This window comes from Ambystoma mexicanum, chromosome 1q, assembly GCF_040938575.1.
Source record: "Ambystoma mexicanum isolate Mex_15411 chromosome 1q, UKY_AmexF1_1, whole genome shotgun sequence".
NCBI classification, from domain to species: domain Eukaryota; kingdom Metazoa; phylum Chordata; class Amphibia; order Caudata; family Ambystomatidae; genus Ambystoma; species Ambystoma mexicanum.
In genome coordinates this window covers 1,033,721,973-1,033,748,120 of record NC_090922.1, presented here as the reverse complement: position 1 = coordinate 1,033,748,120, position 26,148 = coordinate 1,033,721,973, and the positions used below count along the sequence as shown (strand labels likewise).

Sequence of the window (26,148 nt, the reverse complement as noted above, 5' to 3'; positions counted from 1 at the left end):
CCAGTTCTTGTAATGCTGTTTAGTGGTTCTTAACATTTTCTCTCTTTCACTTCCAATTTCTGTTGTTTTTATAATATCTCGTATGTCTCGTTTTAGCTGTTTTTTACGTGTTAGAATATCAAGGTTAAAGGAATGTGCGTGGTTAGAGGAAGTCTTTATCAATTTCTTCTTACCACATGCCAAGATTGCCACATTACTAATATAGTTTGAAAAGGAGGCTGGTGTATAATAATATTGACATTCTTCGTAAGACATATTCTTTTGATGTTTTAGTAGGACAGATGTAAATCTCTTAGTGTTAGCATACGACCAACGTATCCGAGAACCATTTGCATTTACAATCAAGCCAGGATTATAAAATACATCATCATCCGGTTTATTGGTGTGCATTATGTAAATCGACAAGAGATTATGATCGCTGGTTATCATTACTTCTACCTTTAAATTAGATATGTATGCATCCAAACCATCGGAGACAAAAAAATAATCTACTATTGAACTATGTCCTCTCGCATTCCAGGTTTGAGTGTGGTTTGGTAGTAGCACTAGTCCCATGACCTCAGCAAAGTTCATCCAAATAGCCCCCCTCAGTTTTGCGTTATCATTCCAAATTTTGGGTTGCTTAGAAGCCACATCTATAGTACACATCAGTGAATCAATTTCGTTGTTATCAATATTACAATCTGCATTTAAGTCGCCAGCCATCATAATCAATCCATTGACTTTCACTTCACGCCATGCATCAATTTTAGCAGTAATCTCTGATAGTTCTTTAGTTAGCTGAGACACACCAAATTTCAGCGGATTCCAATATATGTTTACAATGCACATATCGAACAGACTGCTTCCTACTTTGATTGTACAAGTTACTGCAAGAAAACATTTCAAGTTCAACCATGTCTCGACATTTCGAGCTTCAAGCGTGTGTTTACAAGCAGTCAACAAACCTCCCATGGGCCTCCCTTTCAATCCTTTATTTGCATTTAATTGCCAGATGTCATAATCTTCCCAGGTAAAATCTGATGTTGCCCATGTTTCTTGCAACAAAATCAACTCAAAGGATGATAACAAGTCTGTAACCACAGTATGGCTTAATAGATGAGCATGACCTCTAGAATTCCAGGAGGCAATTGAGGTTTTGTTAAGAATGCTAAAGCGGTACAGTCAACGCCTGCAATGATGAAATAGCATCTTTAAGAGCCAAAGTCAAGCCTCTCCACTCTTGTTTTTCACTACCAAAGCCTTCAGTATTATTTATATGTGTTTTGGTTTATTCATTACTAGAATTCCTCCCTGCATAATTTGGTGTTTTCGGAATATCTTGTTTAGACTCAATGTATGAGTATGGATAAATGTCGAATCCTTTGAATTGCAGGGTCTCAGCTTCTTTCAGCAAAGTGTCTCTAACCAGTGGAGACGGAATTACTAGACGAACATAATCTAATCTTTGTTTATGAAGAAAATCTATCAGCACTATATCATGCGAAGAAACCAATGTCAGCGAAGGAATCGTAGAGAATAGAGAAAGAATGTATGGACGATTTAATGAAATTTGTTTGCTTTCGGGAAACAGTGTTGTCATTATTAGGCTAGGTATCTCCCTTAAGGCAGGATTTTTTAACTCATATCTGTTGTTAGCCCAGCCTGCATTTTAGTGTTCCTTTTGTGTTTGCCTTCCTGATTCATAATTTGTTTTATTTCCAAAGGAAAGGTGTTTCTTATTGTTGAGTTGATCGTCTAGTATCTTTTTGACAATCATTGCGATTTCATCTTGTTTGACTACACGTTCATTCTCCACACCCTTGTCATTTCCAATAATATCCTGTTCCGCTTTATAGGGGGGGTGATAAGACCATGTCCAACATTAGTAGTCTGATCGCAAGACTGACCTTCAATTGTCTCCACCTCATCTATATGTCTTTCAGATGAAGGCGGGCAATCTATGCTACCCAGGTCATCAGACAGATTGCTAAAATTGTTCTCTTTAACAACCACTTGCTCAACTTCTTCTTGAAGAGTATTAGCAGCTATGTGAGGTTGTTTTAATTGCAAGGTGGCAACATGGCCACTTGATGATTTTGCCAGAGTGGGCTTGGTGTTAGGATTGTGTACGTTCTTTGGTTTGGACATTGTTTCTCCAGATTTATTTTTGTTTTCATTACATATACCTGCTGCATTTGCTTTAAATATTTCAAATATGACAACTAGACCGGTTTTTAACGATGATAGTTGTGAGGCGATTTCTACTATCTCTAATTTGTTTTTTAACGTTTTTTCGGCTTCACTATACTCATTTTGAGTTGTCGTTTCAACTAAATCTATGACAGTTCCCGTTCCTGACACTTCATTTGCTCTATAGTTGTCCTTCTCGTTAAGTATCTCAATAGTACCAACTGAGTCTTGTCTTTCTTCATCTATTATGTTTTTAAAGTTCACATCTCTTAGATATTTCCGCAATGTTTTACTTAGATTTTTCTTTTGATTTGTAATTTTAAGTAGTGTTTGTTGTTTTTTCTTCTCTTTTTTTGACAATTTTAACTTAGATATTATATCTAGAGGGTGTGAGATAGCTACATTACTCAAGTTGTCATCTAGAGTAGTTTTCACCATTGTTTCTGGTTTGGCAACACTAGCCTCATTCTGTGAGTCTTCTATGGTAAGAGCCTCAACAACAAGAGCCTTTCCTGTGTCAACAGTTTGAAATTTTTCGGTAATTACGGTTCCAGGCTTAACAATATTATTCTTGTTTAGAACTGATAATATTTTACTAGTGTTCTTGTGAAGTAGCTCATTAAGGCTCGCAGGTACCTGATTTATGGAAGTATTTATTTGATTCAATATATCAGTGTGTTTTCTTAGTTCATTCAGCAGTAATCTATTGAATATTCCTAGCAAGGTGCATACATCAGTATTATTGGAGTTGTCCAACGCGAACCCTTCAGCAATCATTTCTTCCCCTTTATCAGTGCAGTCTACATTTCCTTTGCATTGAAATATCTCTAGGTTTGCAGTTTTAAAGATGGTGGGAGTGTCGTCCAAAGATTGATTTACTAGTTCGGATTCAATTTGGGTTGTGGCTATTTCGCCCCAGAAAGATTTCAAAATATCCTTCTGAGGGTGAATTACAACCTCTTCCGCAAATAAGAATTGCGACGATTCGTTACCTTGCACAACATTATTTTCCGGGTCGTTGTTTAGCTTGAGCTGATTTGAGCATGCCTGTGCGCACAGCAGTAACTCATCCTCATCCTCACAAGGAGGGGGTAGGGGGACGGCTGCTGCACGTGCAAGGCTAGCCTGCCGAGTTGAGACTGCATTAAAGAATTCAGCTCGCGGATCTTTCAACATACAACTAGGTTTCATTTTTTTGCCTTTCATTTTAAGCCACAAACCACCAGAATGTCAAATGTCTCCAACAGAACTCTTACCTCTGTGTACTTTTAGTTTGTTCAATTACCCAAAAGAATACTCCAACAAGGTATTAATGTCAGGGCTAACGAAGCTATAGGTTATCCGTACCTCGCACCGTGCACTGTTCACAGTTAACAGTAAACAGTGCTTGCTGGTGCTTCCGTGGTGTGCGCGCTGGTGCGCTGCACTACGGGTAGATGTAGGGATCGGGCGGGGACACTCAGGGGCGGGATCAAATGACACTTACTGTGGATAGAGAAACAATGATTTAGACGAAGCTAAAGTAGTTCATAGTACACATCAAGACAGTACATAAGAGTCTGTGATGTTAAAGTCCGTAATGCTATAGAGTCCGTGAGAAAAAAAGAGAAACAGCAAGCAATCTCCTCCAGGCAGCTCGTGTGTTACAGCCAAAGACTTCCTCCTGCTCACAGTGCAGATCGCGGGCTTGCCGCAGCATACGAGGAGGGCTCATACGGGCTCAAACAGCTTCAACAAAGTAGTGAGAGTCTACCGCCAGTAAACAGTGCTTGCTGGTGCTTCCGTGGTGCGCGCGCTGGTGCGCTGCACTATGGGTAGATGTAGGGATCGGGCGGGGACACTCAGGGGCGGGATCAAATGACGCTTACTCCAGGCAGCTCGTGTGTTACAGCCAAAGACTTCCTCCTGCTCACAGTGCAGATCGTGGGCTTGCCGCAGCATACGAGGAGGGCTCATACGGGCTCAAAAAGCTTCAACAAAGTAGTGAGAGTCTACCGCCAGTAAACGGTGCTTGCTGGTGCTTCCGTGGTGCGCGCCAGCACTTATATGGGCTGCCTTAGAGAACTCTCCCCAATGGACTCTTGCTTCCTCGGGCTGCCAAAAAAGATGTAAGCCAGGCCAGTGCCGCCTTGGAGCATCCTGCCATTTTTTCCAGGACCTGCTGTAGTAGTTGGTGGTCCACCAGATCAAAGGCTGCACTTAGATCCAGGAGCATTAACATCCCTGTCTTGCCCAGGAGCATTAACATCCCTGTCTTGCCCTTGTCAAGAATGGATAGCATACACGTCTGCAAATCAAGCAAAGCAGTCTCCGTGCTATGTGCCGCACGGAAACCCGACTGCTGCTCGTGCAGAATGTTGTTAGCTTCAACATGTAATTGAAGTTTATTTGTTTCTATGTTATCCATGATTTTCAGGAAAAAGTTGGTATTGGTTATTGGGCGCAAATTGTCAGGGTCCGTAGGATCTAAGCCAGGTTTCTTGACCAGGGGCGTGATGGTAACTTTCTTGATGCATTGGGGTACTGTGCCATCTTGAAAGGAAGCATTAATTATTTTTGTCAGGACTGGGGTGTACAGGTCCTTGTTTTCGAAGATTATTTTTGGGGAATTACATTTTCTGTGCACGAGGAGGGTTTCATATTCGTTAACACTTTAATCATCTCTTCTTCTGTGATGGGTTCAAAGTTAAAACTAACTGGTTCTTTCTGTCTCAGTTCTGCAGCTATAGATGAAGAGACCTCCTTGGAAACCTCCCTAGCTGAGATAATAGACTCTCTAGCTTTCTGTATTTTATCAGAAAAAAGCCCTTTGCACCAATTCACAGTCCTCCTCCGATGGAACATGTGGGAGGAGAGCACTTGAGGTTTTTCTACCAAGTGAAGAATGATAAAGAGTTTACTATTGAGTTTGGTGTGGCTTCTTTCAGCTCGTCATAATAATTAGATTTAGCCTCTCTAATACTCATTCTATATTTTGCATAAACGCAATTCCAATGTTCTTTATTGACTGCCGACAGATCTTTTTGCCAGATCCTTTTCAGTCTTCTTTTCTCAACTTGAGCTCACAAAGCTTACTGTGGAACCAGTAAGTGCTGACGTCGCAAATGTTCTCGAGTGGGACGGCTGTCCGCAGGACGCGTGTTGGGCAGAATACTTTGTGCACATGTACATAGGTGTCCTATGCATACCGTTGAGATCTCTGGACTGATTAATAGTGCGACACAAATGCGCTGATCCTATTGGGACAAGCTGGGTCTTTGTAGGGTATAGCAGGTGGGATGTTTATTTGTAAAGCTACCTGTAGGACGTGGGTGGGAGCCTCGAACTACTTAAAGTTTGTCACAAGTTTCTTTGCATATGCTGGATAGGGGCAGTGTTACCAGGAGACAGAGGAAGAGATACGCATGTGCGTACTTGGGTGTTAGTCTTAGCAGTGCACGGTGGTGGCGTGAGTTATGGTTGCTTAGCTTACCATAACTGGCGAATTTCTGAGGTTTTTCCTGTAACCATAATGTGCCTGTAACAATGTTTTCCATTGAATTTCATAGGTTTTTACTGGTGCAACTTAACCATAACATCCCTTTAACAATGATTTTTCACTGAATATATGTATATATATATACACAAATTGACATTATTATGTGACAACGGAGGGACTGTTTGGGTCAGGTATGGAGTATCCCTCTTTAACATGTAAGTGAACTTTAAGCCAATTATTGAAAAGTTGCTCTGGCCTCCATTGTAATGAGCAGTGGGTTTCAGTGGAGCGGGGTGAATAAGGAAAAAGGGTGAAAGCAAAAGGAGTCTGGCTTTGTGGGGCTGTTTTAGTTCCTAGATGTATTGCTGTATAGCATAATTGAATCATCTCCCCGACCCCTCACAAAATGCTTTCAAGGTCTTGACATGCGATAGAGTACCATAAACTTTTGGTATATGTAGGTTAGATTTCACAGATGTGTCCTGCAGCCATATAGAGGTGAAAGGCTGTGGGCTGAGTACCTTTAGAAAGCTACTGAACTCTGAGGTATCTGCATAAATATGAAAACATATGGTCTGGGGTACTTTATCTCTTTATTTAAATCTGCCTTTGATGAATAAAGGAAAGGTTTTTCAGTAGAATTAGCCAATTTTAAATTACATATACATGCAGGGTTTGACTGGCCCATAGGGAACTCTGGAGATTTACCGGAAGGCCTCTGCACCCTGGGAGTCGTGTGTGTGATAACCTATGTTATTTCCAAATATTCCCATAGGAAATGGGTTGGGCTTGCTGAAACTGTGTAATATGGGGCCACTTTCAGAATTATTCCCACTCCACCCCTGCATACATGAGTGTTTTTCACAGTTCTTATGGCCATTCTGTTTATCATTTGCCTTGTCTTTGGAAATTTGCATTTGTTTTATTATGTCCATTTTTGTTTAATTTAAACATGGCAGACTTGGACCAATCTTGGGAGGAAAACAGATAATTTCCACCAATGATTGGCTTCTGTCACATCTCCTAATTGGGTTATGCAATTGATTTAGTCTTGCTCAAAGTCACAAAGTTTGGGTTAGAATAGCACACTGACACGATAGGCAACTACTCTCATGTAAACGCCCTAGACATGAACATGAACAAAACCATGTGTTTCAACTCCAAAAGAGTATTAAAACAAATATGGTTATGCAAGAATGTCAATACCTGGAATTAATGCTACATGACCATTAAATCAGTTCCAAAATACTGCAACCAAGCTATTGGCAGCACTGCAATGCTGCATAGCCAACAAGGAGTTAACTCCTTACAGCCTCTGCATTGCATATAAACAATAGATATGTCATGCTATTTCATACGGGGCCTAATTGTGGAGTGGTTTCAGTGATGTCTGGCTTGACAAGCTATTATAGAGGTCTACATTGGGAATGCCGAAAAGGGTGCCAATGCTCTATGCAATAGCTCACTGGGATATAACCTTCTTGGCCATTCTAGCGAACCATAAAGAATGTCACACAGCTTATTATAATAAGAACTTCTATGGCCTCTTCACTGCTGACAATGTTGAAGGACAACTTGAGTGCTCGAAACCACATCATGCACAAATAAGGAAAATTAAGAATTATTGCTCCCAAAATGTCTTTGATTAAACTCAGAGTTATCTTTGATTCTGCAGATACAAGATATGGAAATTAAAATCAGGGAAATAGATCAGCAGTGGAATCATACATATCTGAAGACTAAAGATTAGCTCAAAAATATGTAAATGTTTTTCCTAACAAAGTAGAACCCCAAACCATGCCTTATGCTTTTCCAAATCTGGGAAATTGTAGGCAATTTGTCATTCTAGCTGGACCTCCTTGACACATGAGTGGTTTTGGGGAATGGGTAAGGTATTCCCTTCCTGACAAAATATGCAGACTGTCGTGAAAAGAATAGAATAGCAAAAGACAAACACTTGATAATGTAACAAGTTTGGACACAGGAAGAGGGTTTCACTTTGGCAGATTCAGTGATTCAATGTCTTTGGACTTTGGAAGAACTAGCACTTCTTTGGGCAAGATCTCTGGAATGGTATGAGATCTCTTTGCTGCTAGCTGCATGTGGGTTCAGGACAAGTAATTATAAAAAAAAAACTGTCTAATGATATGCAATCATGGTGCTCAGGGTGCTTTTCGAGTAATGTGTTTACTTAAATTGGTTTGATATATACCATTACATACTTAAAAATAATCTCAAAAGTTTGTGTTCAAGTGTGTGAATTTTTTGTTTTCCATATTGTTTAAAGTGTGTGACTTTAGAAATGTCCAATGGGTTTGGCTGCTGGACGGGTACAGCCTGTTCCTGGCATTACACTTATGCTGTTATGTATTTGTGACAAATATCAAGGAAAGACCCAACATAATCCTGAGGCAATGAAAATGCATGCCGCAAATATAAATGTGATTCACTGTATTACAGTAACAATGCATGATGACCATAAGAATTCTACAAACATTGATGTGATTAATATATTATTGGGAAACTATATTTGAACTCCATTAATCAATTTTCCAAATTTTCCATCCCATTTTGTTGAAAAGGAACAATTCCAAAAGCCATTGTGTGATGAAACAATTTCTAACATAAACAACTTCTGATTGACACAAAAAGCTCTTAATTTTGATGATATTTTATTTGAAAGCTGCATTTACTGTTTTTTTTTTTAATTCTGGGAACCCATTTTGAATCCTTTTTTTATTTTAAAAGGAACAATTCCAAATGTATTTTGTGATGAAAACATTTCTAACAAATGCAACTTCTGATTGGCACAAAAAACTTTAGTTTTGATTATATCTTGTTTGCATAGCTATATCTATTGAACATTGGCACGTGTTTCAACGTCTGGGAGGTGAAAGAATCCTTGGTCGCAGAAATCATTCATGTCCATTTATGCTCTAGTTGCAGCTCAGTATCACTTCCAGTGCATTCCTCCCTTGTCTTCATCAGGGTTCCAGTTAGGTTTAGTAAATCCTCCAGTAAAATTAAGTTGCAAAGGATTCAAACACAAATTGTCACTAATATGAACTTGAAATATTAGTGTCCATCCTCAATTACACAAAATTCATTACCTATAGTACATGTATTATAAGAAAAACCTGAAAGATTGATTTGCTGTGTTAACGCTAGGCCCTCATTACAAGTTTGCCGGTCAGAGAAAAATGCTGGTAAAAGAGACCAGAACTTTTCCTGGACCAGCAAGCTACAGGTTTGCCAGTGGGTGTTCCTTGATTTACCTCAAGTTAAGAGCTGGAGTTAAAACAGGCACCCACTGGCAAGAAAGAGCTGGTATTTACAGCACTGGTATTACTGGTGCCGGAAATACTGGCAATCCCCTCCTTGGATTCCTATGGGACTTTCTACCACCTGTAATATCCCTGTAATTCCTGGATATCAGGAGGCGGAAACGGCAGGTCAGTTTTCTGGTATCCCAGGGGAATTACCGACAGGATACCGGCAAACTTGTTACATGGGTCATAGTCTCAATTCTCAAACATAATGAACAGACTCCTCAATGCATCTGATGTTTTTTAAGTAAATGTGCCAAGTTCTTTCTTTAGACACAAGCAACATCAGTGAAAACATGAACAAACCTAAACACATTTTTTTACAATTGTGTCAACGATCCAATTACATTAGTGTTATCCTCATATTGGATCACCACTACTGAGTTTAATCCCAACACATATCCCAAATGTGCAACTTTATATTGAACATTATGAAGCAGAACGCACTCTCAATCTATTATAAAGTATCTCAGTTGTTCAAATAGTCACCTCTTAGTACCAGATGACTCACAAATAATGTGCCTATAGCAACACATTAGATTCAGAGAGTACTTTTGAAAAGAATTGGAAATATTGCCAAAAAAGGTTTTCCTTGAAAGAACATATTTCTTTATTACACTAAACTAATTAAATTTGTGAAGCAGCAAAAATGTGAAAGTATGTGCAGAGAGCAGCAGCTTGATGCCACAGCGACAAGGTGACTATGTTGCTAGTGTGGCCCTTCAAGGGTTAGAGTAGGAGAGATGCAGCCTACTAATTCGGAATCAAGGCCTTCTAGTTCACTTTCCTGATATTGGAGCATTGGATTGGCGGTCGAGTGAGGAGAAATATTTCTAGAACCATTGTTCATTGGCAGGTGCAGCGTGTTTTCAGGGGTCCAAGTATTAGTGTCACAGTGACCATTAGAATTTTCCACTGGAATATATCCTAGTTTGTCACAGTGTGTACCTCTGTAAGTGTGAGGTGTTTTGTGCCTGCATTTTGTTAATCACTGGTAATGTTTTATTGCAAGTAAATGGTCCGACCCAATTCTTTTTACTACTGGGCTCTAGTATTACAACTCGCTTGTGTATAAGAACATTAAAGACAGTGGAACAGTGCTTTCAAGTATTTTAAATGTTAAATGTTAAAAGTATTTGTACCGCACATTGTCACCAACGGAATTGGTCCCCAGGAGCTCTGGTGGATCTGTAAACGATAAGGTGGGATGGGTTAGTAAGGTGAAGAGGGAGTAAGATAGTGAGAGGAGTGGTGTTATGTTGGTAGTTTCAACTCGGTATACACCGGGTGCTGAGCTTTGGTGCGGGTATTGGATCGGTGTCAGTCCGCGTGTGCTGTTGCTCCGGCTTATGTGTTGTTGCAGTGTTGTGAGGACATTTGATCAACAGTTTCTTGTGGTAACCTCCCACAGTGAAGAGAGATGTCACTTTTTAAACTCTCTCTGGTTTGTGTATTGTTGTCCTGAGTTGAAGGCACTTTAATGGGTTTGTGAAAGCAGTGAGTCTAGTGTGGTGCCCCTCCAGTGCTATTTAGCATACTGCAAATATGGGGGAAAAGGCCTGAATCATGCATGAATTCAAGCTGCGGGCATTCATAACTTAGGGAGGATAATGTTACTTTCATTGATTTAAATTAAGCACGCATTTTATATGTGGAAATATAGCAGAACTCTTGAAGGAGTACTTGATCTGACTTTTTTTTTCATTGGATCTGCATAGATTTTAACGTGAATTGTAGATAATCGCTGAGATATGAATATTATGAGTGAGGGAGGATGGATGTTGTTCAGCTCTTTAACATATGGAACAAACTACTATCACAAAGGATCAGTACAAGGCACCTTAACAGACCTCAGTGCCTTGTATGTTAAGACAGGCTTTTACGATTACATTCGGGGTAAATGGGAAAAGCTTGCAACTAGTGAGACTCAGAGGAGGGGCCTTACAGCATGGGACCTAAAATGTATTCTGGCTCCCATGTCGTTGTAGTTGACATGTCAAAGTGCTTGAGGCAGGAACTGATGGATCCACTCAAACAGGGGTCAAAATATCTTGTGTTGTTGGCATGTGCTGGCAGTAGAGTGTTCATAGATAAAACTTTGATTGGTTGCCGACATACTATACATGTCCTACATCAATATCGTTTAGAAAATGACCTGATCATTAGTCAGTAGTAAATAGAAAATGACTGCTTCTTGTAAGGCTAACAGTGGACTTAACAACATGGGCCTTATCATGACCTTTAATCGGGCAAAGACCACATTAATGGTACAAATAAAAGACTTTTGCTCAGTTGGTTGATCTGATACGATAAACTTGACAAATGCAAAATAACAGTTTTTCAAAACAAGATGATGTATAATGTCAACAATATCTGGATATGGTGTGAGGTAGTTTTGTGGTGAGTGTTACCTGTTTGCCATTATTTCGAAGATGTGCAGGCGCTCTTTTCAGCGACCTCTCTAATATAATGATGTGATGCCACGTTTGAAGCCAGATTTAAATGTTGTGCCAATTGAGAAAGAAAATACTGTGAGATATTACAGGGCATGGAAGAAAGTTCAGCATTTGATAAAATCAGTCTTTTGCACTTCAATGTAGGCCTTAGACTCTGACAAGCTTAAAAGGCGGCTTCCTATATTCAGCATTTAGGCATATTCACACGTTCAGGGGAAGAAATTAGGTAATATGGTGGAGAACAGTCAGTAGAGGGTTTAATTCTTGTAGTACTGTAACAATGGTCCAGATCCTTTTGGGCTTAATCCTATTGGTACATTTTGCAAATAAGGTGTGGAACAGGACCAGCGATCTGGAAGCAGTAGCATTTCTAGGGAGAGATACCCAACACCATTACTCAGACTGCCATTACAGTACGACAGAAGGAAATGTGTTAAACTGGGTCTATTGGCATCAAGTGTGGCAGTCCTTCGTTTAATTGAACTTTCCTTAATAAGGTTGATACAAGCAAAAAGGAAAATGTTTGGTGCAAATTGAACTACAGAAAATATTATCTATCAGGGCAAAGGCTATTGCATTGAAGGGATATTAATAATTTTGCAATACTTTGGAATATTTGGTGGGATACTTAAAGGAGAGTTCCGGGACTTTTTTTTTATTGTCCCTACGGGTCGGCCATGTGTTTGTAAGCATAAATCGGTAGATCGTAGGAAACTTTCCTATGGACCTTACCCGACTTTTCGCCCATTATCGCACTCGAAATCAGCCTCCATTTTGTGATAATCCTATCATTTCGCCGCATCGACCTGGCTCACCTGCCTTTGCGGCACTAAATCAAATCCCCCGCCCCTGAAACAGACTTTATCAAAACATTCATATTCCCCGCCTCTATCCGTGACGTGACTGAGTTGCGTAGGCAAACGCGCCCAGGCGTCTTCTACGCGACTCCACACAGACCCCGGAAATCAACACAGATCAGCTCACAATACAGCGCGCCACAATTCGGAATATGAAACTGTACTTTGAAATCAAACCGCAAGATTGTAAATGTGGTAAAGTACATTTATTTGACATCAAATGTTTAGAGAATATTCAGCGATTTGCATTTTTATTTGCTCTCGATCCAAATTAGTTCGTCTTAAGGGAAGCGATGTTCGTGTGCAGTACACAGGGTGTTGGTTTACGATAAAAATAAGCTCTTCGGTCGCACTGATAATCGCATGGCTGTTCCAACAACGAGGCACTAGGCCACCACAACGGTAGGTATGTTGCATCTAACCGTTAGTACCGCGTAAGGGCATACTTGTACTTGGCGATCGTCCCATAAAATGGTCAGGGTGGTAACGTTGTTCACGCGGAGAAGCAACTGGCGGCTGTAGAAGCCGTCCGCCGGTGTCTGGTACTCGTGACACAGACAGTAGTGAATGATGTACCTAAAAACATAAAAAATGAAATTAGTCTCACCATCAGATCCTTATTAAAATTATTCATTTCATAGCGAGGACAGCGCTACTGGGTGTACACAAGTGTTTAAAGGCGTGGCGAGGCATGGAGGGGGGGGGAGTGGAGTACAAGGTAAGTAGCATAAAATAATAAATAAATAGGGCCAGCTGGTGGCAAGTGCAAGGTAAGTGCAGAACAAGTGCTGGGAAGGGGGGGCTGTAGGATACTGAGACAGTCCCCCAGTGCAGGGGTTGACAGGGAGGCAGTGCAGGTGGAGAGTGGAAGGGCCCAGGACCGAGGTCGCAGACAGTGGACCAGTTGTAGCAGGGGAGAGGGAGAGAGAAAGCAGAAGCAAAGAGGAAGGTTTTGAGGTGCTTCAGTAAAAGCAGATGTTTCTCCTCAAGATAGTGCGCGGTAGAAAACAATATGCCACATAGAACGAACAAGTACAACTGAACCCGTCTTTAAAGCCACTGTATAGTAATGAAATTGCGGTATAAACTCATCAAAAGTTACTTACATTATATTTGCATTTTCCATTGTGTCTCTGTGTAGGGCAGACCCGAAACACCACTCCTTCTTTGCCGACGTTACTTCTTCTAATGAACGTGGCTCATCGTTTCGTTTCTGAAATTTTATTCATTATCTTTTCTTAGTCTTTCAGGATGGTCCCGGCCTGTCAAGGTCAAATCACAATAGAACCTTATATTGGGTCGTGGGCCGTTCCGCCACCCGAGCAAAACATCAAAGCAGCTGACCTTCACTTTGAGCGAGCACACATTTCTAGTTAGCTGCAGTTAGTTTTAGGGACATCTTGTCTGCGTGCCTTTTTTTTTATTGTCCCTATGGGTCGGCCATGTGTTTGTAATACGGAAACATTCTATAATTTTTGTAAAAATGATTTATATTACTGTTTGGTTTAATTGCAATGGGCCTGCAACATGAGGAGACTCGAGAGAACAGACAATCAAATTACAATCATTTAAACCGTGATGTGTATTTCTCAATGAGCTCTGCTTTAGGTGGACATGGAACAGAGGCAATGTTGGGTGGCAATGCAGTTGTCCCCTGCATAGGTTCGTTCACCACTCCATGTATGTGCCTATCGAGGACATCTACGATAAGTCTCTCAATAAACTCATATTGCATATCCTCAAACACTGGTTTGATCACCCATTGTTTACTTCTTTTAGTGAAGGCCTTATTGTAGCGAAGCGTCCCTAAAGTTCCGGTCGTCCTACTTTGTTGACGGCCAACATTATGGTTATGTGCCAAGACCGCTAGAAGAGTCCGATTTATCATGCCTTCCATGCCAAAATGCAATCTTTTGGGCCTGTACTTTAGGCACATATTGTGGAACACCTCCAAATCTCCTGTGTGGCAGAATTCCGTGAGTCCCCTCAAATCTCTTGTTATAGTTTTATCAAATACAATCTTTTCAATGGCCTTGTGAGTGGGTGATGAAGGAATCAACCACTTCTTCTTCCGTGCCTCCTCTGTGGACAAATGGCCATGTTCACATTTGTGGAAATGCTCATTTGTCGACCATCGATGTACGTTGCTACAGTGCAACATTACTGACCGCCATTTTTCCAGTAGAATTTCCAACGACCCTTCACATGTTTTTGAGCTCCACCAAAGATGGTTGCTGATTGACTTGGACCACTGTGAAATACCTTGCATATCTTTTTTTTTTCCTGCAGCCGACAATTTTTTATTGATTGTTTTTGCAAGATGCCATACGTCAAATTGGTGATTTATATTTTTGTACTCTTCTCTCATTGTCTTGGCAATTGAAACGTGTCTGTCCGTGGCTATCAGGTCGATCACCATTCCCCGCGATTGTAGTTCTTGCAATGATGCTACAAAGCCAACTTTCTCCATGGCCACTGAGGATGTACTTTGTGACACCTGCACGACCACCGAACTCACAATTTTCTTACTTTCCATGTCCTGAAAGTGGTAGGTGCAGTACTTGGCTGAAAATCCTGGGCTGTCGCACTGTCCATCACCGGCTAGCCTGAAGCGTTTGCCCGCGAATGTACTTTCCATTGACATTTTTTCCATTCTCCAAGCTTCGCTGATGGCTGGAAATAGATAATCGGTTTGGTATTTGTAGAACTGACTTTTCGCAATGAAATGGATTCCCACAAACTGAAAGAAATACTGTAACTTTTTAAAACTTGAACCACTAAAAAGTGCGGCCGCTGCACAAAGTAGATTGCCTGCTGGCAGTTGCCCCAGCATGGGTTGTGCAGACCATGCGAACGGATGATATTGTGTACAGGTGGCATGTATTTTAAGGTTAGTGCCTCGAATTGCACGAGTCACATTAATCAATGGCTCCCCACATACTTCCCCACCAACCCAATGCCCACATTTCATCATCATAATAATATCCATCAAACAGCTATCGAATACAATGAATTTGGCCTCTTTCCTTATACTGTCACTCTGCATCCCAGCTGGTTCGGCCTGTAACGTTGAGGACATGTCACTCGCATGAAAGGTACAATCTCTGATATCGTCTTCCGCTATGCTGAGTGATATTGATGGTGTTTCATTGTCGTCCACTTCATTCTCTTCCATTGCAACATCTGTTCCTTGTCCGGAGATGGGAGAAAAAAACAATGTCTTCAACTTTCGCGCGCTCTTATTTTTTGCGGGTGTGGATTCTGTGAATTGATCTCCGACTGCATCCAAACTACCAGGAGGACATTCACTATCAATGGCTGGTGGTGGTATAGCTCCGTTGTCAATCACTTCATATTCTTCCCATTGGCACGATGCATCTCCAGTCTCAAGTCCCTGCCAAAAGGTTTGACAAGCAACATCTCTCGTTCGCTTCACTGTCTGTGTAGATCTAGTTCTTACACCCACTCGCAACTAGAGGACAGATTAGAAAAGGGATGTTCAGTTTAAACACAACTTACAGTATTGAACTATTGACAGTGAAAGACAACATAATATAGTGAACAGGACACTAACCTTCTTTTGCTTTCTTTTCTTTGAAACTTTCTTGCCTCGAACTTCAACATCTGGATGCTGTTGCTCCGACTCGTGTGTGCATGTCTCCACTTCCTCTCGCGCTGCAACGACTATATTTTCATGATAAGCACATCCATCACTCACTGAGGCTCCATCGACTCCCTGAAACATAGAACTTTCATTAGTATGTATAATAATATTGAAAACACAAAATGTACTTGGGGACCAATACCCATACGTACATCTCAATAACAAAACACGAATGAACGCATTGTGTAGAACATTCAAACGACAATAGTTCACGCATTGTTGATCTAGTTAGATTGAACTGTCAAGATCCATACCTCGGGCTCCGCATAGACTTCCATTGATGATATTATTGAAGATGACGCTTCAGCAACTCCCTGAAACACAGTAATTGCATTAGTATGGTTTTCTATTTTGTTTAAAAGAACATAAACTTTCTGCAGGCGTCAACGGCTCATCTAAATAGACATGCACAAATGATCAGTTGTCTAAAATAAATAATGGATATCTAAATATGATTCGATTTGCTCCATCGTTGGAAGTGTCACCACCCAGAGATCTGCATCAACTACTAGGGGTGATGTTCTTGTTGAAGAAGCTCCGTCAGCTCCCTGAAACATAGTACTTGCGTTAATAAAGAAGGAAGTATAGCGGATGTAATCACGTCATTTGATCTCGCATGATTGATCTGTCAGTATCCATACCTCGAAATGCATAAGAACATCAAGGGACGCTGTAACTGCGGTGCACACTTCTGCAAGCTGTTGCGCCGACCCGTAACTGCATGCTCCCCCTTCTTCTTGGACTAATGCTCCATCGACTCCCTGAAACATAGGACTTTCATTAGTAATGAACACAATATTGAAAAAAGAAGACACATAGGAGGGCGACGACAGAAGGACATACCAATGGCTAAAAACGAAAGAAACATTGTGTGTAACAATCACGCTACAAGAATGCAAGATCTGATGATCTCCATCGATGGAACTGTCCGGAAACGTACCTCGAGCATCTGAGTGACATCTACGGTTGTCGTCAATGCGTTGGACTCCTCAGCATCTCCCTGAAAGACAGTACTTGCATTATTTTGGATAACAATAATTATAACTGAAAACAAAGACTAGAGGACGAGTACTGTGGTGTACCATTAGGTAAAATAATTACACGATCAATTAAAACTATTGATTTACATGCCTAAAACAAGTCAGTGTCAGAATAGCTAAGTAAGATTACCCGATAGGCGCTTGAAGTGGCTGATGACTGCAATAACGACACGGATGGAGAATCTTCCGCCTTCATATTGAGTGGATACATAAATGGGGAAATTATTGTTAGCTAATGCTACACACTACCGCAATGCCGAGAGATAAATACGTAAACTTGACTCACCAGTGGAGGGATGTGGACGAATAGAGTGGGAATAGCGGTTGAGAGCAATTTTCGCCTCGCTCGCGGTGTTTTCTTCTTTATTAGCAATGATGTGGAGTACATGTCTGGGCTAAAGTGCCTGCTGCAGATGCGGTATCGATCACCCCTCTTGTCCGCAAAGACTTCTAGGACTCTACTTTCTATCTCAGAGGCTGGATATCCGCAATATCGGACCCATTCTCTTATCTGATCTATTGTCTTAGGGAAAACATGCATTATAGTACCTTCAGATTTGTTATGGGTCTTCGAAGGGCAACCGCCAATGGAACAGGCAGGCATTATGGAAAGTTCTGAAAAGTAAAGATCAACAATTCTCTATGAATACCAATGTGTTAAAACATTAAATGACACATAAAAGGTTCAATGCAAGGTCCGTTTTGGTTCTTGGAACTATACACGTTATTCACATGCGGATAAGTATTTCAATAACTTTCAAAAAATAGAAAAAGTAATTTGACTAAACTCAGAACATGTGACTAGTTCCTTGCATGTACTGTCGAGAACGAAAAGAAAACATGGATGCAATTTGATGACTACTAGCAAATAGATATAAATTAAAAAATTGGGCGCAAAATGATTATGGTACATGGACTTACCTTGACGAACAAACAGTTGGATGCAGGGATCAGAGTAGTTTCTTGTCGTAGAACAGGGACCAGTTCACAGGTTGCAAACTGACGAGTTTGCTCAAAGTGGTCACGGAAGTTCACAGAGACGAAGAGCAGATAACCAGCACCTTCACGGGTTGACTAGCAAAGCGCAAAGAAGTTCTCATTAGAAATATGAAGTGGGTTATAAAGAATTCGAAACAGGGGTGTGTTTGTGAATGAATGACGTGTATATGTCGTGGCATTATGCGGTTTGCAGGGGGCCGTCCAGCGTGTGGGGGGATGCTTGGCAGGAGACACGGGGTCTGGAGGTAGACATGGGAACAACAACCCATGCTCTATAGACTACTTTGAAGTGTACATGGTCTTTGGCACCTCTTGGCCTTTATCGCTCCCTGACAGCTCCACTTGCCAGCACAAGTACCCCGGTGCGAACTGCCTTTGATAGGGCGGGGGGTGGATTGGGGCGGTGGTCGTGCAGACAAGACACAGGAAGACTCGTGAATGGAGACACACTTATGTGGATTGCAGGGGGCCGTCCAGCGTGAGGGGGGATGCTTGGCAGGAGACACGGGGTCTGGAGGTAGACATGGGAACAACAACCCATGCTCTATAGACCACTTTGAAGTGTACATGGTCTTTGGCACCTCTTGGCCTTTATCGCTCCCTGACAGCTCCACTTGCCAGCACAAGTACCCCGGTGCGAACTGCCTTTGATAGGGCGGGGGGTGGATTGGGGCGGTGGTCGTGCAGACAAGACACAGGAAGACTCGTGAATGGAGACACACTTATGTGGATTGCAGGGGGCCGTCCAGCGTGAGGGGGGATGCTTGGCAGGAGACACGGGGTCTGGAGGTAGACATGGGAACAACAACCCATGCTCTATAGACCACTTTGAAGTGTACATGGTCTTTGGCACCTCTTGGCCTTTATCGCTCCCTGACAGCTCCACTTGCCAGCACAAGTACCCCGGTGCGAACTGCCTTTGATAGGGCGGGGGTGGATTGGGGCGGTGGTCGTGCAGACAAGACCCGTTTGCCGCAGGGCCTCACCAAGGAGAGGCCATCTAACTGAATGTAAGAGGATGGCTGCAGGATCTACTACATGGAAGGCAGGGGGGTGAGTTTATAAATACCTCACCCTCCCAGGAGAATATATGGGGGTCATCTCTGTACCCGGTGCCCAAAAAGAGGATTTATTATGATCAACCATATTTATTATTTACCTATAACCATGTTTTGTATCAATAAAATCCAACAGCTTTTTATTGCCAACGCTTGATGCCAACCCACAAAATAATATATGTATGACTGCTGCATATATGGGTTCAACGGTTATGTGGATTGAAGGTGTGCGGCCAGCGTGAGGGAGGATGCTGGCCGGAGACATGTGGTGTGACAAGACAAGGCACTGGAAGGCTATTCAACGGAGACACACTAGATTCATTTAAAAAATCAAAACAACCATTGTTAAAATATATGTTGGGCTTTATTTTAGATTTTAATTAAACATAAATAATAAACATTACACATTGTAAAGTTGAGGTTGCAGCACATCGAGGGAAAATCCGCGGTATTGTCCACTGTCACTGGGGAAATGTTGTCTAATGGCAAGTACCGCACAGGCAGGTATTACTCTCCGAACGCGGTGTCCGAGCCTCCCGTGAAGCCACCAAGTGAAGCAACGATAGGCCACCAGCCTGTACCACCTGTGAAAAAAAAAGATGCAAACTGTATTAAACTGACCAAACTTTCTTATCAATGTCGATTCAGGTAACACATGTCATTTTTCTTAGAAAAAAATTATATCTAGAAAATGCACTATATGGAACCAATTTACATGCGTTCGAATGATATGTAAATGTAATTTTATATGTGGGAGATGACCATGAAATAGTGGTGGCATCACTGACATCACAAACAGAGTATACTTACTCGTTACTCGGATTACGCGGACGAACAGTGCCACGAAGTTCGTGCATAAGCACCATCATCATCCTCAACACTGTCCGTGAGAGGCAGGCTTCCCTGAACTCTGGCAGCTCGGTGATGCATTGCGGACTTTGCTCGCCTTCCTGCAGACTTTGCTCGCTTTCCGAAATGTAGGCCAAGCACCCGGAATTTTCACGGCAGCAGCAGTTCTCCTCCTCAGTTGGCATTAGCTCGCACCGATTGCACGTGCACCAGGTGGAGACGCCGTCCATGCGACATGGTCCAGGCTCTTCATCCGTTGACTGGTCCTCCCAACTGCCATCCGAATCCCCATCGTTTTCGCGTGCTTGCCTTTCCAGTAGTTCCTCCTCGGTGTACTCGGGCTCGTACATATACGGCATTATTGTGGCCATTGTGCGGTAAAGATAGTAAAATAATTTACAGAGATGGTACAGGTGTTCACACGGGCTACAAGCGGCGAAGGTAGCTGACCAGAGCACTGAAAGGAGTCACAGAATACTCAAAGTAACACAGAGAGAGTAATGGAATCGAAAATCTGCTGCTGTATGTTGTGAAACGGTCTGTTTATACTTATTGGGGAAAGAGGCGTCCTGCCATTTCCATGGCAACACGTCAATAGCTGAGGCGCAGCGATTGTTGACACGAGACGTGCTTGAAATGGGCAGTACGCGTCTGCTGATGTCAGGCTCAGGGGCGGGGGATTTGATTTAGTGCCGCAAAGGCAGGTGAGCCAGGTCGATGCGGCGAAATGATAGGATTATCACAAAATGGAGGCTGATTTCGAGTGCGATAATGGGCGAAAAGTCGGGTAAGGTCCATAGGAAAGTTTCCTACGATCTACCGATTTATGCTTACAAACACATGGCCGACCCGTAGGGACAATAAAAAAAAAGTCCCGGAACTCTCCTTTAAATCAGCAAATTATCTTATTTATTTTGCTATTCAATATTTACATTAAGTGTAAACATTTGTTTTCACTTGCTTTTTTAAAAAGGGAATACCTACCTGATTTTATATGCTAATGTCTATGAAAGTTTCTCTTTTTATAATAGACGCATCCTTCTATGTTTTTAACATGTTAAGAAAGACTAAAGGCCTGATTCACAGAAGCCTTTTATAATGGTAAACTCCTATAGGAAAACGCTCTGTGAATCAGGCCCTAAATGGATTTGAGCTGAGTAGTGAGAGACCCAATTAAGTGAGAACTTGTTAAAAAAATGAAAATTGTAGTTATCCATCATTAAGCATTGTATATACTACATGTAAATAATCCATCAAATATACACATGTTTAAACAGACAGTAGGCACACTTTAATCATGACAAAGGGCCTCATTACAACTCAGGCGTTAAGGGTTAACGCCGTCGTTAACCCTTGACGCCTGATTCTGATTTTAACGGCTGCTTTTAGCTAAAATCCATGGCGCTAAACCGCCTTGGTGCTAATTACGCCACCGTAATTTACAGTGGCGTAATTAGTGCCTTCCCCACTCCCATTATGCCCTATGGGCCAAAAATGGGAATGGGAAGGGTAAATGGGAAATGGGGATTTACCTCCCCACTCACCTTGGAATGGGGCGGTAAATCCGCCACACACCATGGTGTAAACATAGTTTACACCATGGTGGTAAAGTTGGCGTACTTACCGCCTGGGTCGTATAGACCCACAAAATGTACATAAAAGGCATCTAAGAAGACATATTGGGACGATGGATAGAGGGTGAAAGAAGAGAGTGTTTTTTAGCCTTAGGATTAATAAAGCGCAAAGGTGGTGCCGTTGAATTTGCCACATGGCCAGACCAGCCAAACGAGCCAGTGCAGAGTGTTGTGGAGCATCCATTTTCATTGCCTCCTTCATGTTTGTTTCCTCACTTTAGCCTGCATTTATGGGAGACAAGCAGCCCCCGGTGTTGGCAATTACTGCTCAGGCTGTGAGAAATGACAACAAGAAGCAGGGGTACCAGGTGATCATATATGCCGACTACCATGCCTCCAAACCCCAGATCCAGGCCTACGTGGTGGAAATCGCTAGCGCCAGTAGGTGGCGAGCCTGCGCTAATGCTGTTGTGGTCAACTCTCATGAGGCTCAGGTGAGGCAGAAAGGGAAGGTCTGGCAGAAACAAAAGTCATGGACAGGAGTCAAATGTCACCCCTTTTATAGTTTCAATTTACTGAATTGTGCTTTTTACCTTATCATTTAGGCTTATCTGAAATGGGGCCAGAATTGCCAGGACTACAAAATAGCTGCAAAGGCTGAAACTGGTCACTTCGGCAGTCAGCCAGGCCTGAGGGTGAAAGTAGAGTGGCCAAGAATCCCTTCCAAACTGAAATCAGCTGGAAAATGGTAACATGTTTTCATGAATGAGCTTATTGTTATCCAGTTTAAATATGCATATTGACCTCACAACATTGACTACAAGGTAGTGGGGTGAAAATACAGACTCACAAACATGTGGACATACAGGAAATATAGATAGCAGTTTTCTACAGTGCGGTGTTGGGATGCGAGTAACCATGTAAAGAGGTGATAGGCAGCAGGCAGCCAATCTACGGGTACAAGCGGTTTCTTGCATCCTGTGAAAGAGGTGGAGGCTGAAGTCCACGCTGAGTTATTGTGTAGGTTTGGCATTAATGATTTTGAGGGGTGTCATACAAAAGAAATGCCATTTAATCGTAGATATTCCTTAGCAGATATGTATGTAGTCTTCATTGTCATAGTGTTCATTTTTGCAAAGCATCTTATTTTAGGTCAATACTTCCATGAAGTAGTTAACCATGTGCTTAGGACTCTCTAAATACAGATGTGTTTACTTGGTTCTAAAAGAGAGAAATCGAATCTACAAACCAGGTCTGCATAGTCCAAACTATACTTAGATAACTAAAACAATCACAAGTGTCTACCATATGTTGTGTTCATTACAGTTAGCTCCATTTCCTGTTATAGCTGCTCTAGCTTTGAGCCTACATGCTTGCCAAGTAATTCGTGCTCGTTCAGGAACATTACATTTCCAAAGGAAAGAGTTAATCTATTGCTATCGATCCTATAAGTTAAACTGTGTATACCTGAGAAGTATTATTATTATTATTATTATTTTTGATTGTGTTTTTTGGTTAGAAAGAATCACATACTTAAGCACAAATACATTGTAAAAAAGAAATGAAAATACAATAAAAACAACTTATTAATACATAACACTGCAATAAACAGTTCTCAAATTGATACACTTATATAATACCTTGGAAAAGAAAGATAAATGGAAGTGGTGAAGAGCAAAAAGGAAGAGACCACTGTCCTGCTTCCTAATTTCCATAGAAAACTTAGTCCAGGAAAATAATGAATGCCTCTCCCAACTTTTTTAGTGCCTCCTTCCATATATGGTATGCGGCACTGGTGATCACCAGTGAGGTGGCCCCTATCAGTGCGCTCCAAAATTGCTCTCCCTGCAAATTATCTGTTTGCAGTAGTAAGGCATGGTAGCCCTTGTGGTATTGCTCGGTTAGGTTGGGGCACTGTGTCAGTAAATGTCTGGTTGTCTCGACCACTGTTTTACATAATCTGCAGTACCTCTTGTCGTAAGGGACCTTACTCATGCCTGTGTATATTCGTAAATTGGCAGTATGTTAAAACGCAGATAACTCACGAATCTCTGCAGGTCTCTACTAAAAAGTCTTCCTTACATAGGTGCAGGGTTTATTATGCAGAAAGCCCTGGCTGCTGTACTCCGCATGTCTTTTTTCTCCACAAGGTGAGCGATGGTACATGCTGTATCCCAAACTTGTGTTTTCATTCTCAGCTTGTTAGGCACGTCAGAGCCGATCATACTGACAGGGCCGAGCTGATTTCCACCTCCAAGTTGATGTTACTAAAATTCCCATGTTGCGTTGTCTTTAGTGCCAGCAGGAATGAGTTGGAACATGAAGCTCGAAAGCTTTCGGAGAAATGTCTTGCAAGTGTTTGACCGTTGTTAAGGGCAGTAGTCAGGGCAATATACAGTCTGAAGCATTTCACACACCAGTTAGCTCTTAATGACTGCAATCCCAATTCTAAACAGAAGGCCTCCTGGGACTGAGCTGGGGACCGAATGCCCGAATGTAATTATCTGAGTTTTAGTGGCATTAATGACAAGTTTATTGGCGATGGCGTAACTCTAGAGGGCTGGTGTCCAATCTGAGTACAGTCCATAAGGTCAGTATCATCCCCATACATCAGCCATGGGGAGGGCACAGTTCCGATCCGAGGTAGAAAGTGGCGAATCTCCCTCAGAGTTTCGTCCAAATCAGCGATATATAAATTGTATAGCAATGGCACCAAATGGGCACCCCTGCTTGAGCCTGACATTTGCTGTGCACTTAGATGAGATGTCACCCTCCTAATTCACCCTAGTGTCCTGGTATAAAGCCTTGATGAGCCATGAGAGAGAGGGGTCGAGGCCCCAACAACACCGTTTTTTCCAGAGTAGAGGCCGAGAGATTGTGTTGAATGCCTTGCAGAATCCACATAGCACAGGTACAGTTTCCTTTGGCTAGTAGGTGTTTCTGCTGCAAAGTATTGCAGAACACAAGTATTGAGCACTGTGCTATGGGACTTTCGAAAGCTAGTTTAGAATTTATTTAGTCAGCAGCTTGATTCAGCGCAAGTATTCAGCCTCCTCAAAAGCAAAGAAGCAAAAATCTTAGAGCAAGAATCCAGCATGGCCAGTAGCCTAAAGTTGGTTGGGTCTTGTGGATCACCCTTCTTATGGACAGGGATCAATACAGATTTGATCCAGCTGCTTGCTAGTGAGCAAGTGTGTATAATATCTGTGAACCAGCACTCCAAAACCCAAGACCAATAATCTGGATTCAATTTATATGAAATGTTGGGGACTGCGTCGGGGCCTGCAGCCCTGAGACAATGCAGTTGCATGATAATTCCCCTAACTTCCAATGTGTCGAAATCCATTTTAGTTTGCCATTCACAGGCTTAACCAGCAGCTCACTCTGCACTTTGTCATTGTAGTAGAGGGTTGTAATGTAAATCAGCCATGATGACTCAGCAATTGGGTTTAGTTCTTTGGCTGTGTGTCCAGCCATACGTCCTCGGTAGTGTGCCCAGAATTTCCCACTGCCACTGCTGTGTAGGAGCTTGAACATAACATTACAGTTGGTGCTCAGCAAGGAGTTTCTACCCAATTTTTATATTTGGAGGTGATCAGAGTGGTCACGGCTTTCTGCTCTGCATGAGTCATATCAATGGTTCTTTTTATAGCCGCCTGACCCCTGTGATATTTTTTTTTCCTATCATGGATAGCCACGTCAAATAGACCCCATGCTGATCGCTTCCTGGAGGTGGTCCGGCATCATACTTTTGTGAAGCTAGGAGCAGGACCATGGCTTTACTCATGACCCATTTGTAATATGCCAGCAAATTAACCATCCATTCATGCCCAAGCTGCGCATAGGCATCTAGTCTTAACATATTGCATTGGACCATGTGAGTCTATTGCCTTGACTGTTTACTCGGATTCCCCAGCATTTACACATCCCTCTGGGCCGGCATGTTGCTCCCGAACTGCATGTCCACCTCAAGAGCTTGTGATGCTTGGGTGTATTAAAGACGTATGAAATTTCACTACAGAGATACCAAAATCCATGATTTATGAATACGTAATCCAAACATAAGTGCGATTTACCATTTGACCAGGTTGTTTGTAATGGTGCATCACCTCCCCCCTTGGTGTTGAGGCAAATTAGGTTGTGGGTTCTCAAACAGTTGCCGCAACCTGATGTTGTATGTCTGGTTGCGGGACAGGGTTTATTCTGGATAACTATACAGTGTTTCATGATTTAGCTTGTCCTCATTGTGTAATTCATACTCAATGGTCTAATTAAAATCCCCAGCAACCATAATATACCCAGTGCGATACAGTTCAAACCAATGATATAGAATGGTATCCACTTTGCTCCTCAGGGATTGTGTGACTTCAGCCCCAGAGGATCACAGACATGTCTATGATGAGTATTTTAAAAGTCTCACAGTCCGGAGCATGAATAATGGCCGGTAATAGGTAGGCAGAGTCAATGCCTGTAATAAAAGCGGTTAGTGTATAGATGAATCTAACACCAATGGCCAGACCTCCCTTCGGGCGCCCCCTAAGGCCACCTTTAGGAGGTTTACATGAGATACTATATCCGTCAATGACAAAATTGTCTAACAACCAAGTCTCCTGCAACAGAAAAAGATTGCTAGTCCGCAACAATGACAAGCCAGCTGGGCTGGACAGAAAGGAAT

General features: G+C 42.0%; 1 protein-coding gene across 1 annotated transcript in view; it reads left to right on the top strand.

Moving 5' to 3' along the window:
* The window catches only part of LOC138540775 (vitellogenin-A2-like), a 111,637-nt gene that overhangs the window by 72,951 nt on the left and 12,538 nt on the right, over nucleotides 1-26,148 (top strand). Inside the window, exons 26-27 of the mRNA XM_069641709.1 lie at nucleotides 21,755-21,967; nucleotides 22,079-22,221. Of these exons, the coding sequence (XP_069497810.1) occupies nucleotides 21,755-21,967; nucleotides 22,079-22,221 (356 nt within the window). The remainder of the gene's footprint in view (nucleotides 1-21,754; nucleotides 21,968-22,078; nucleotides 22,222-26,148) is intronic.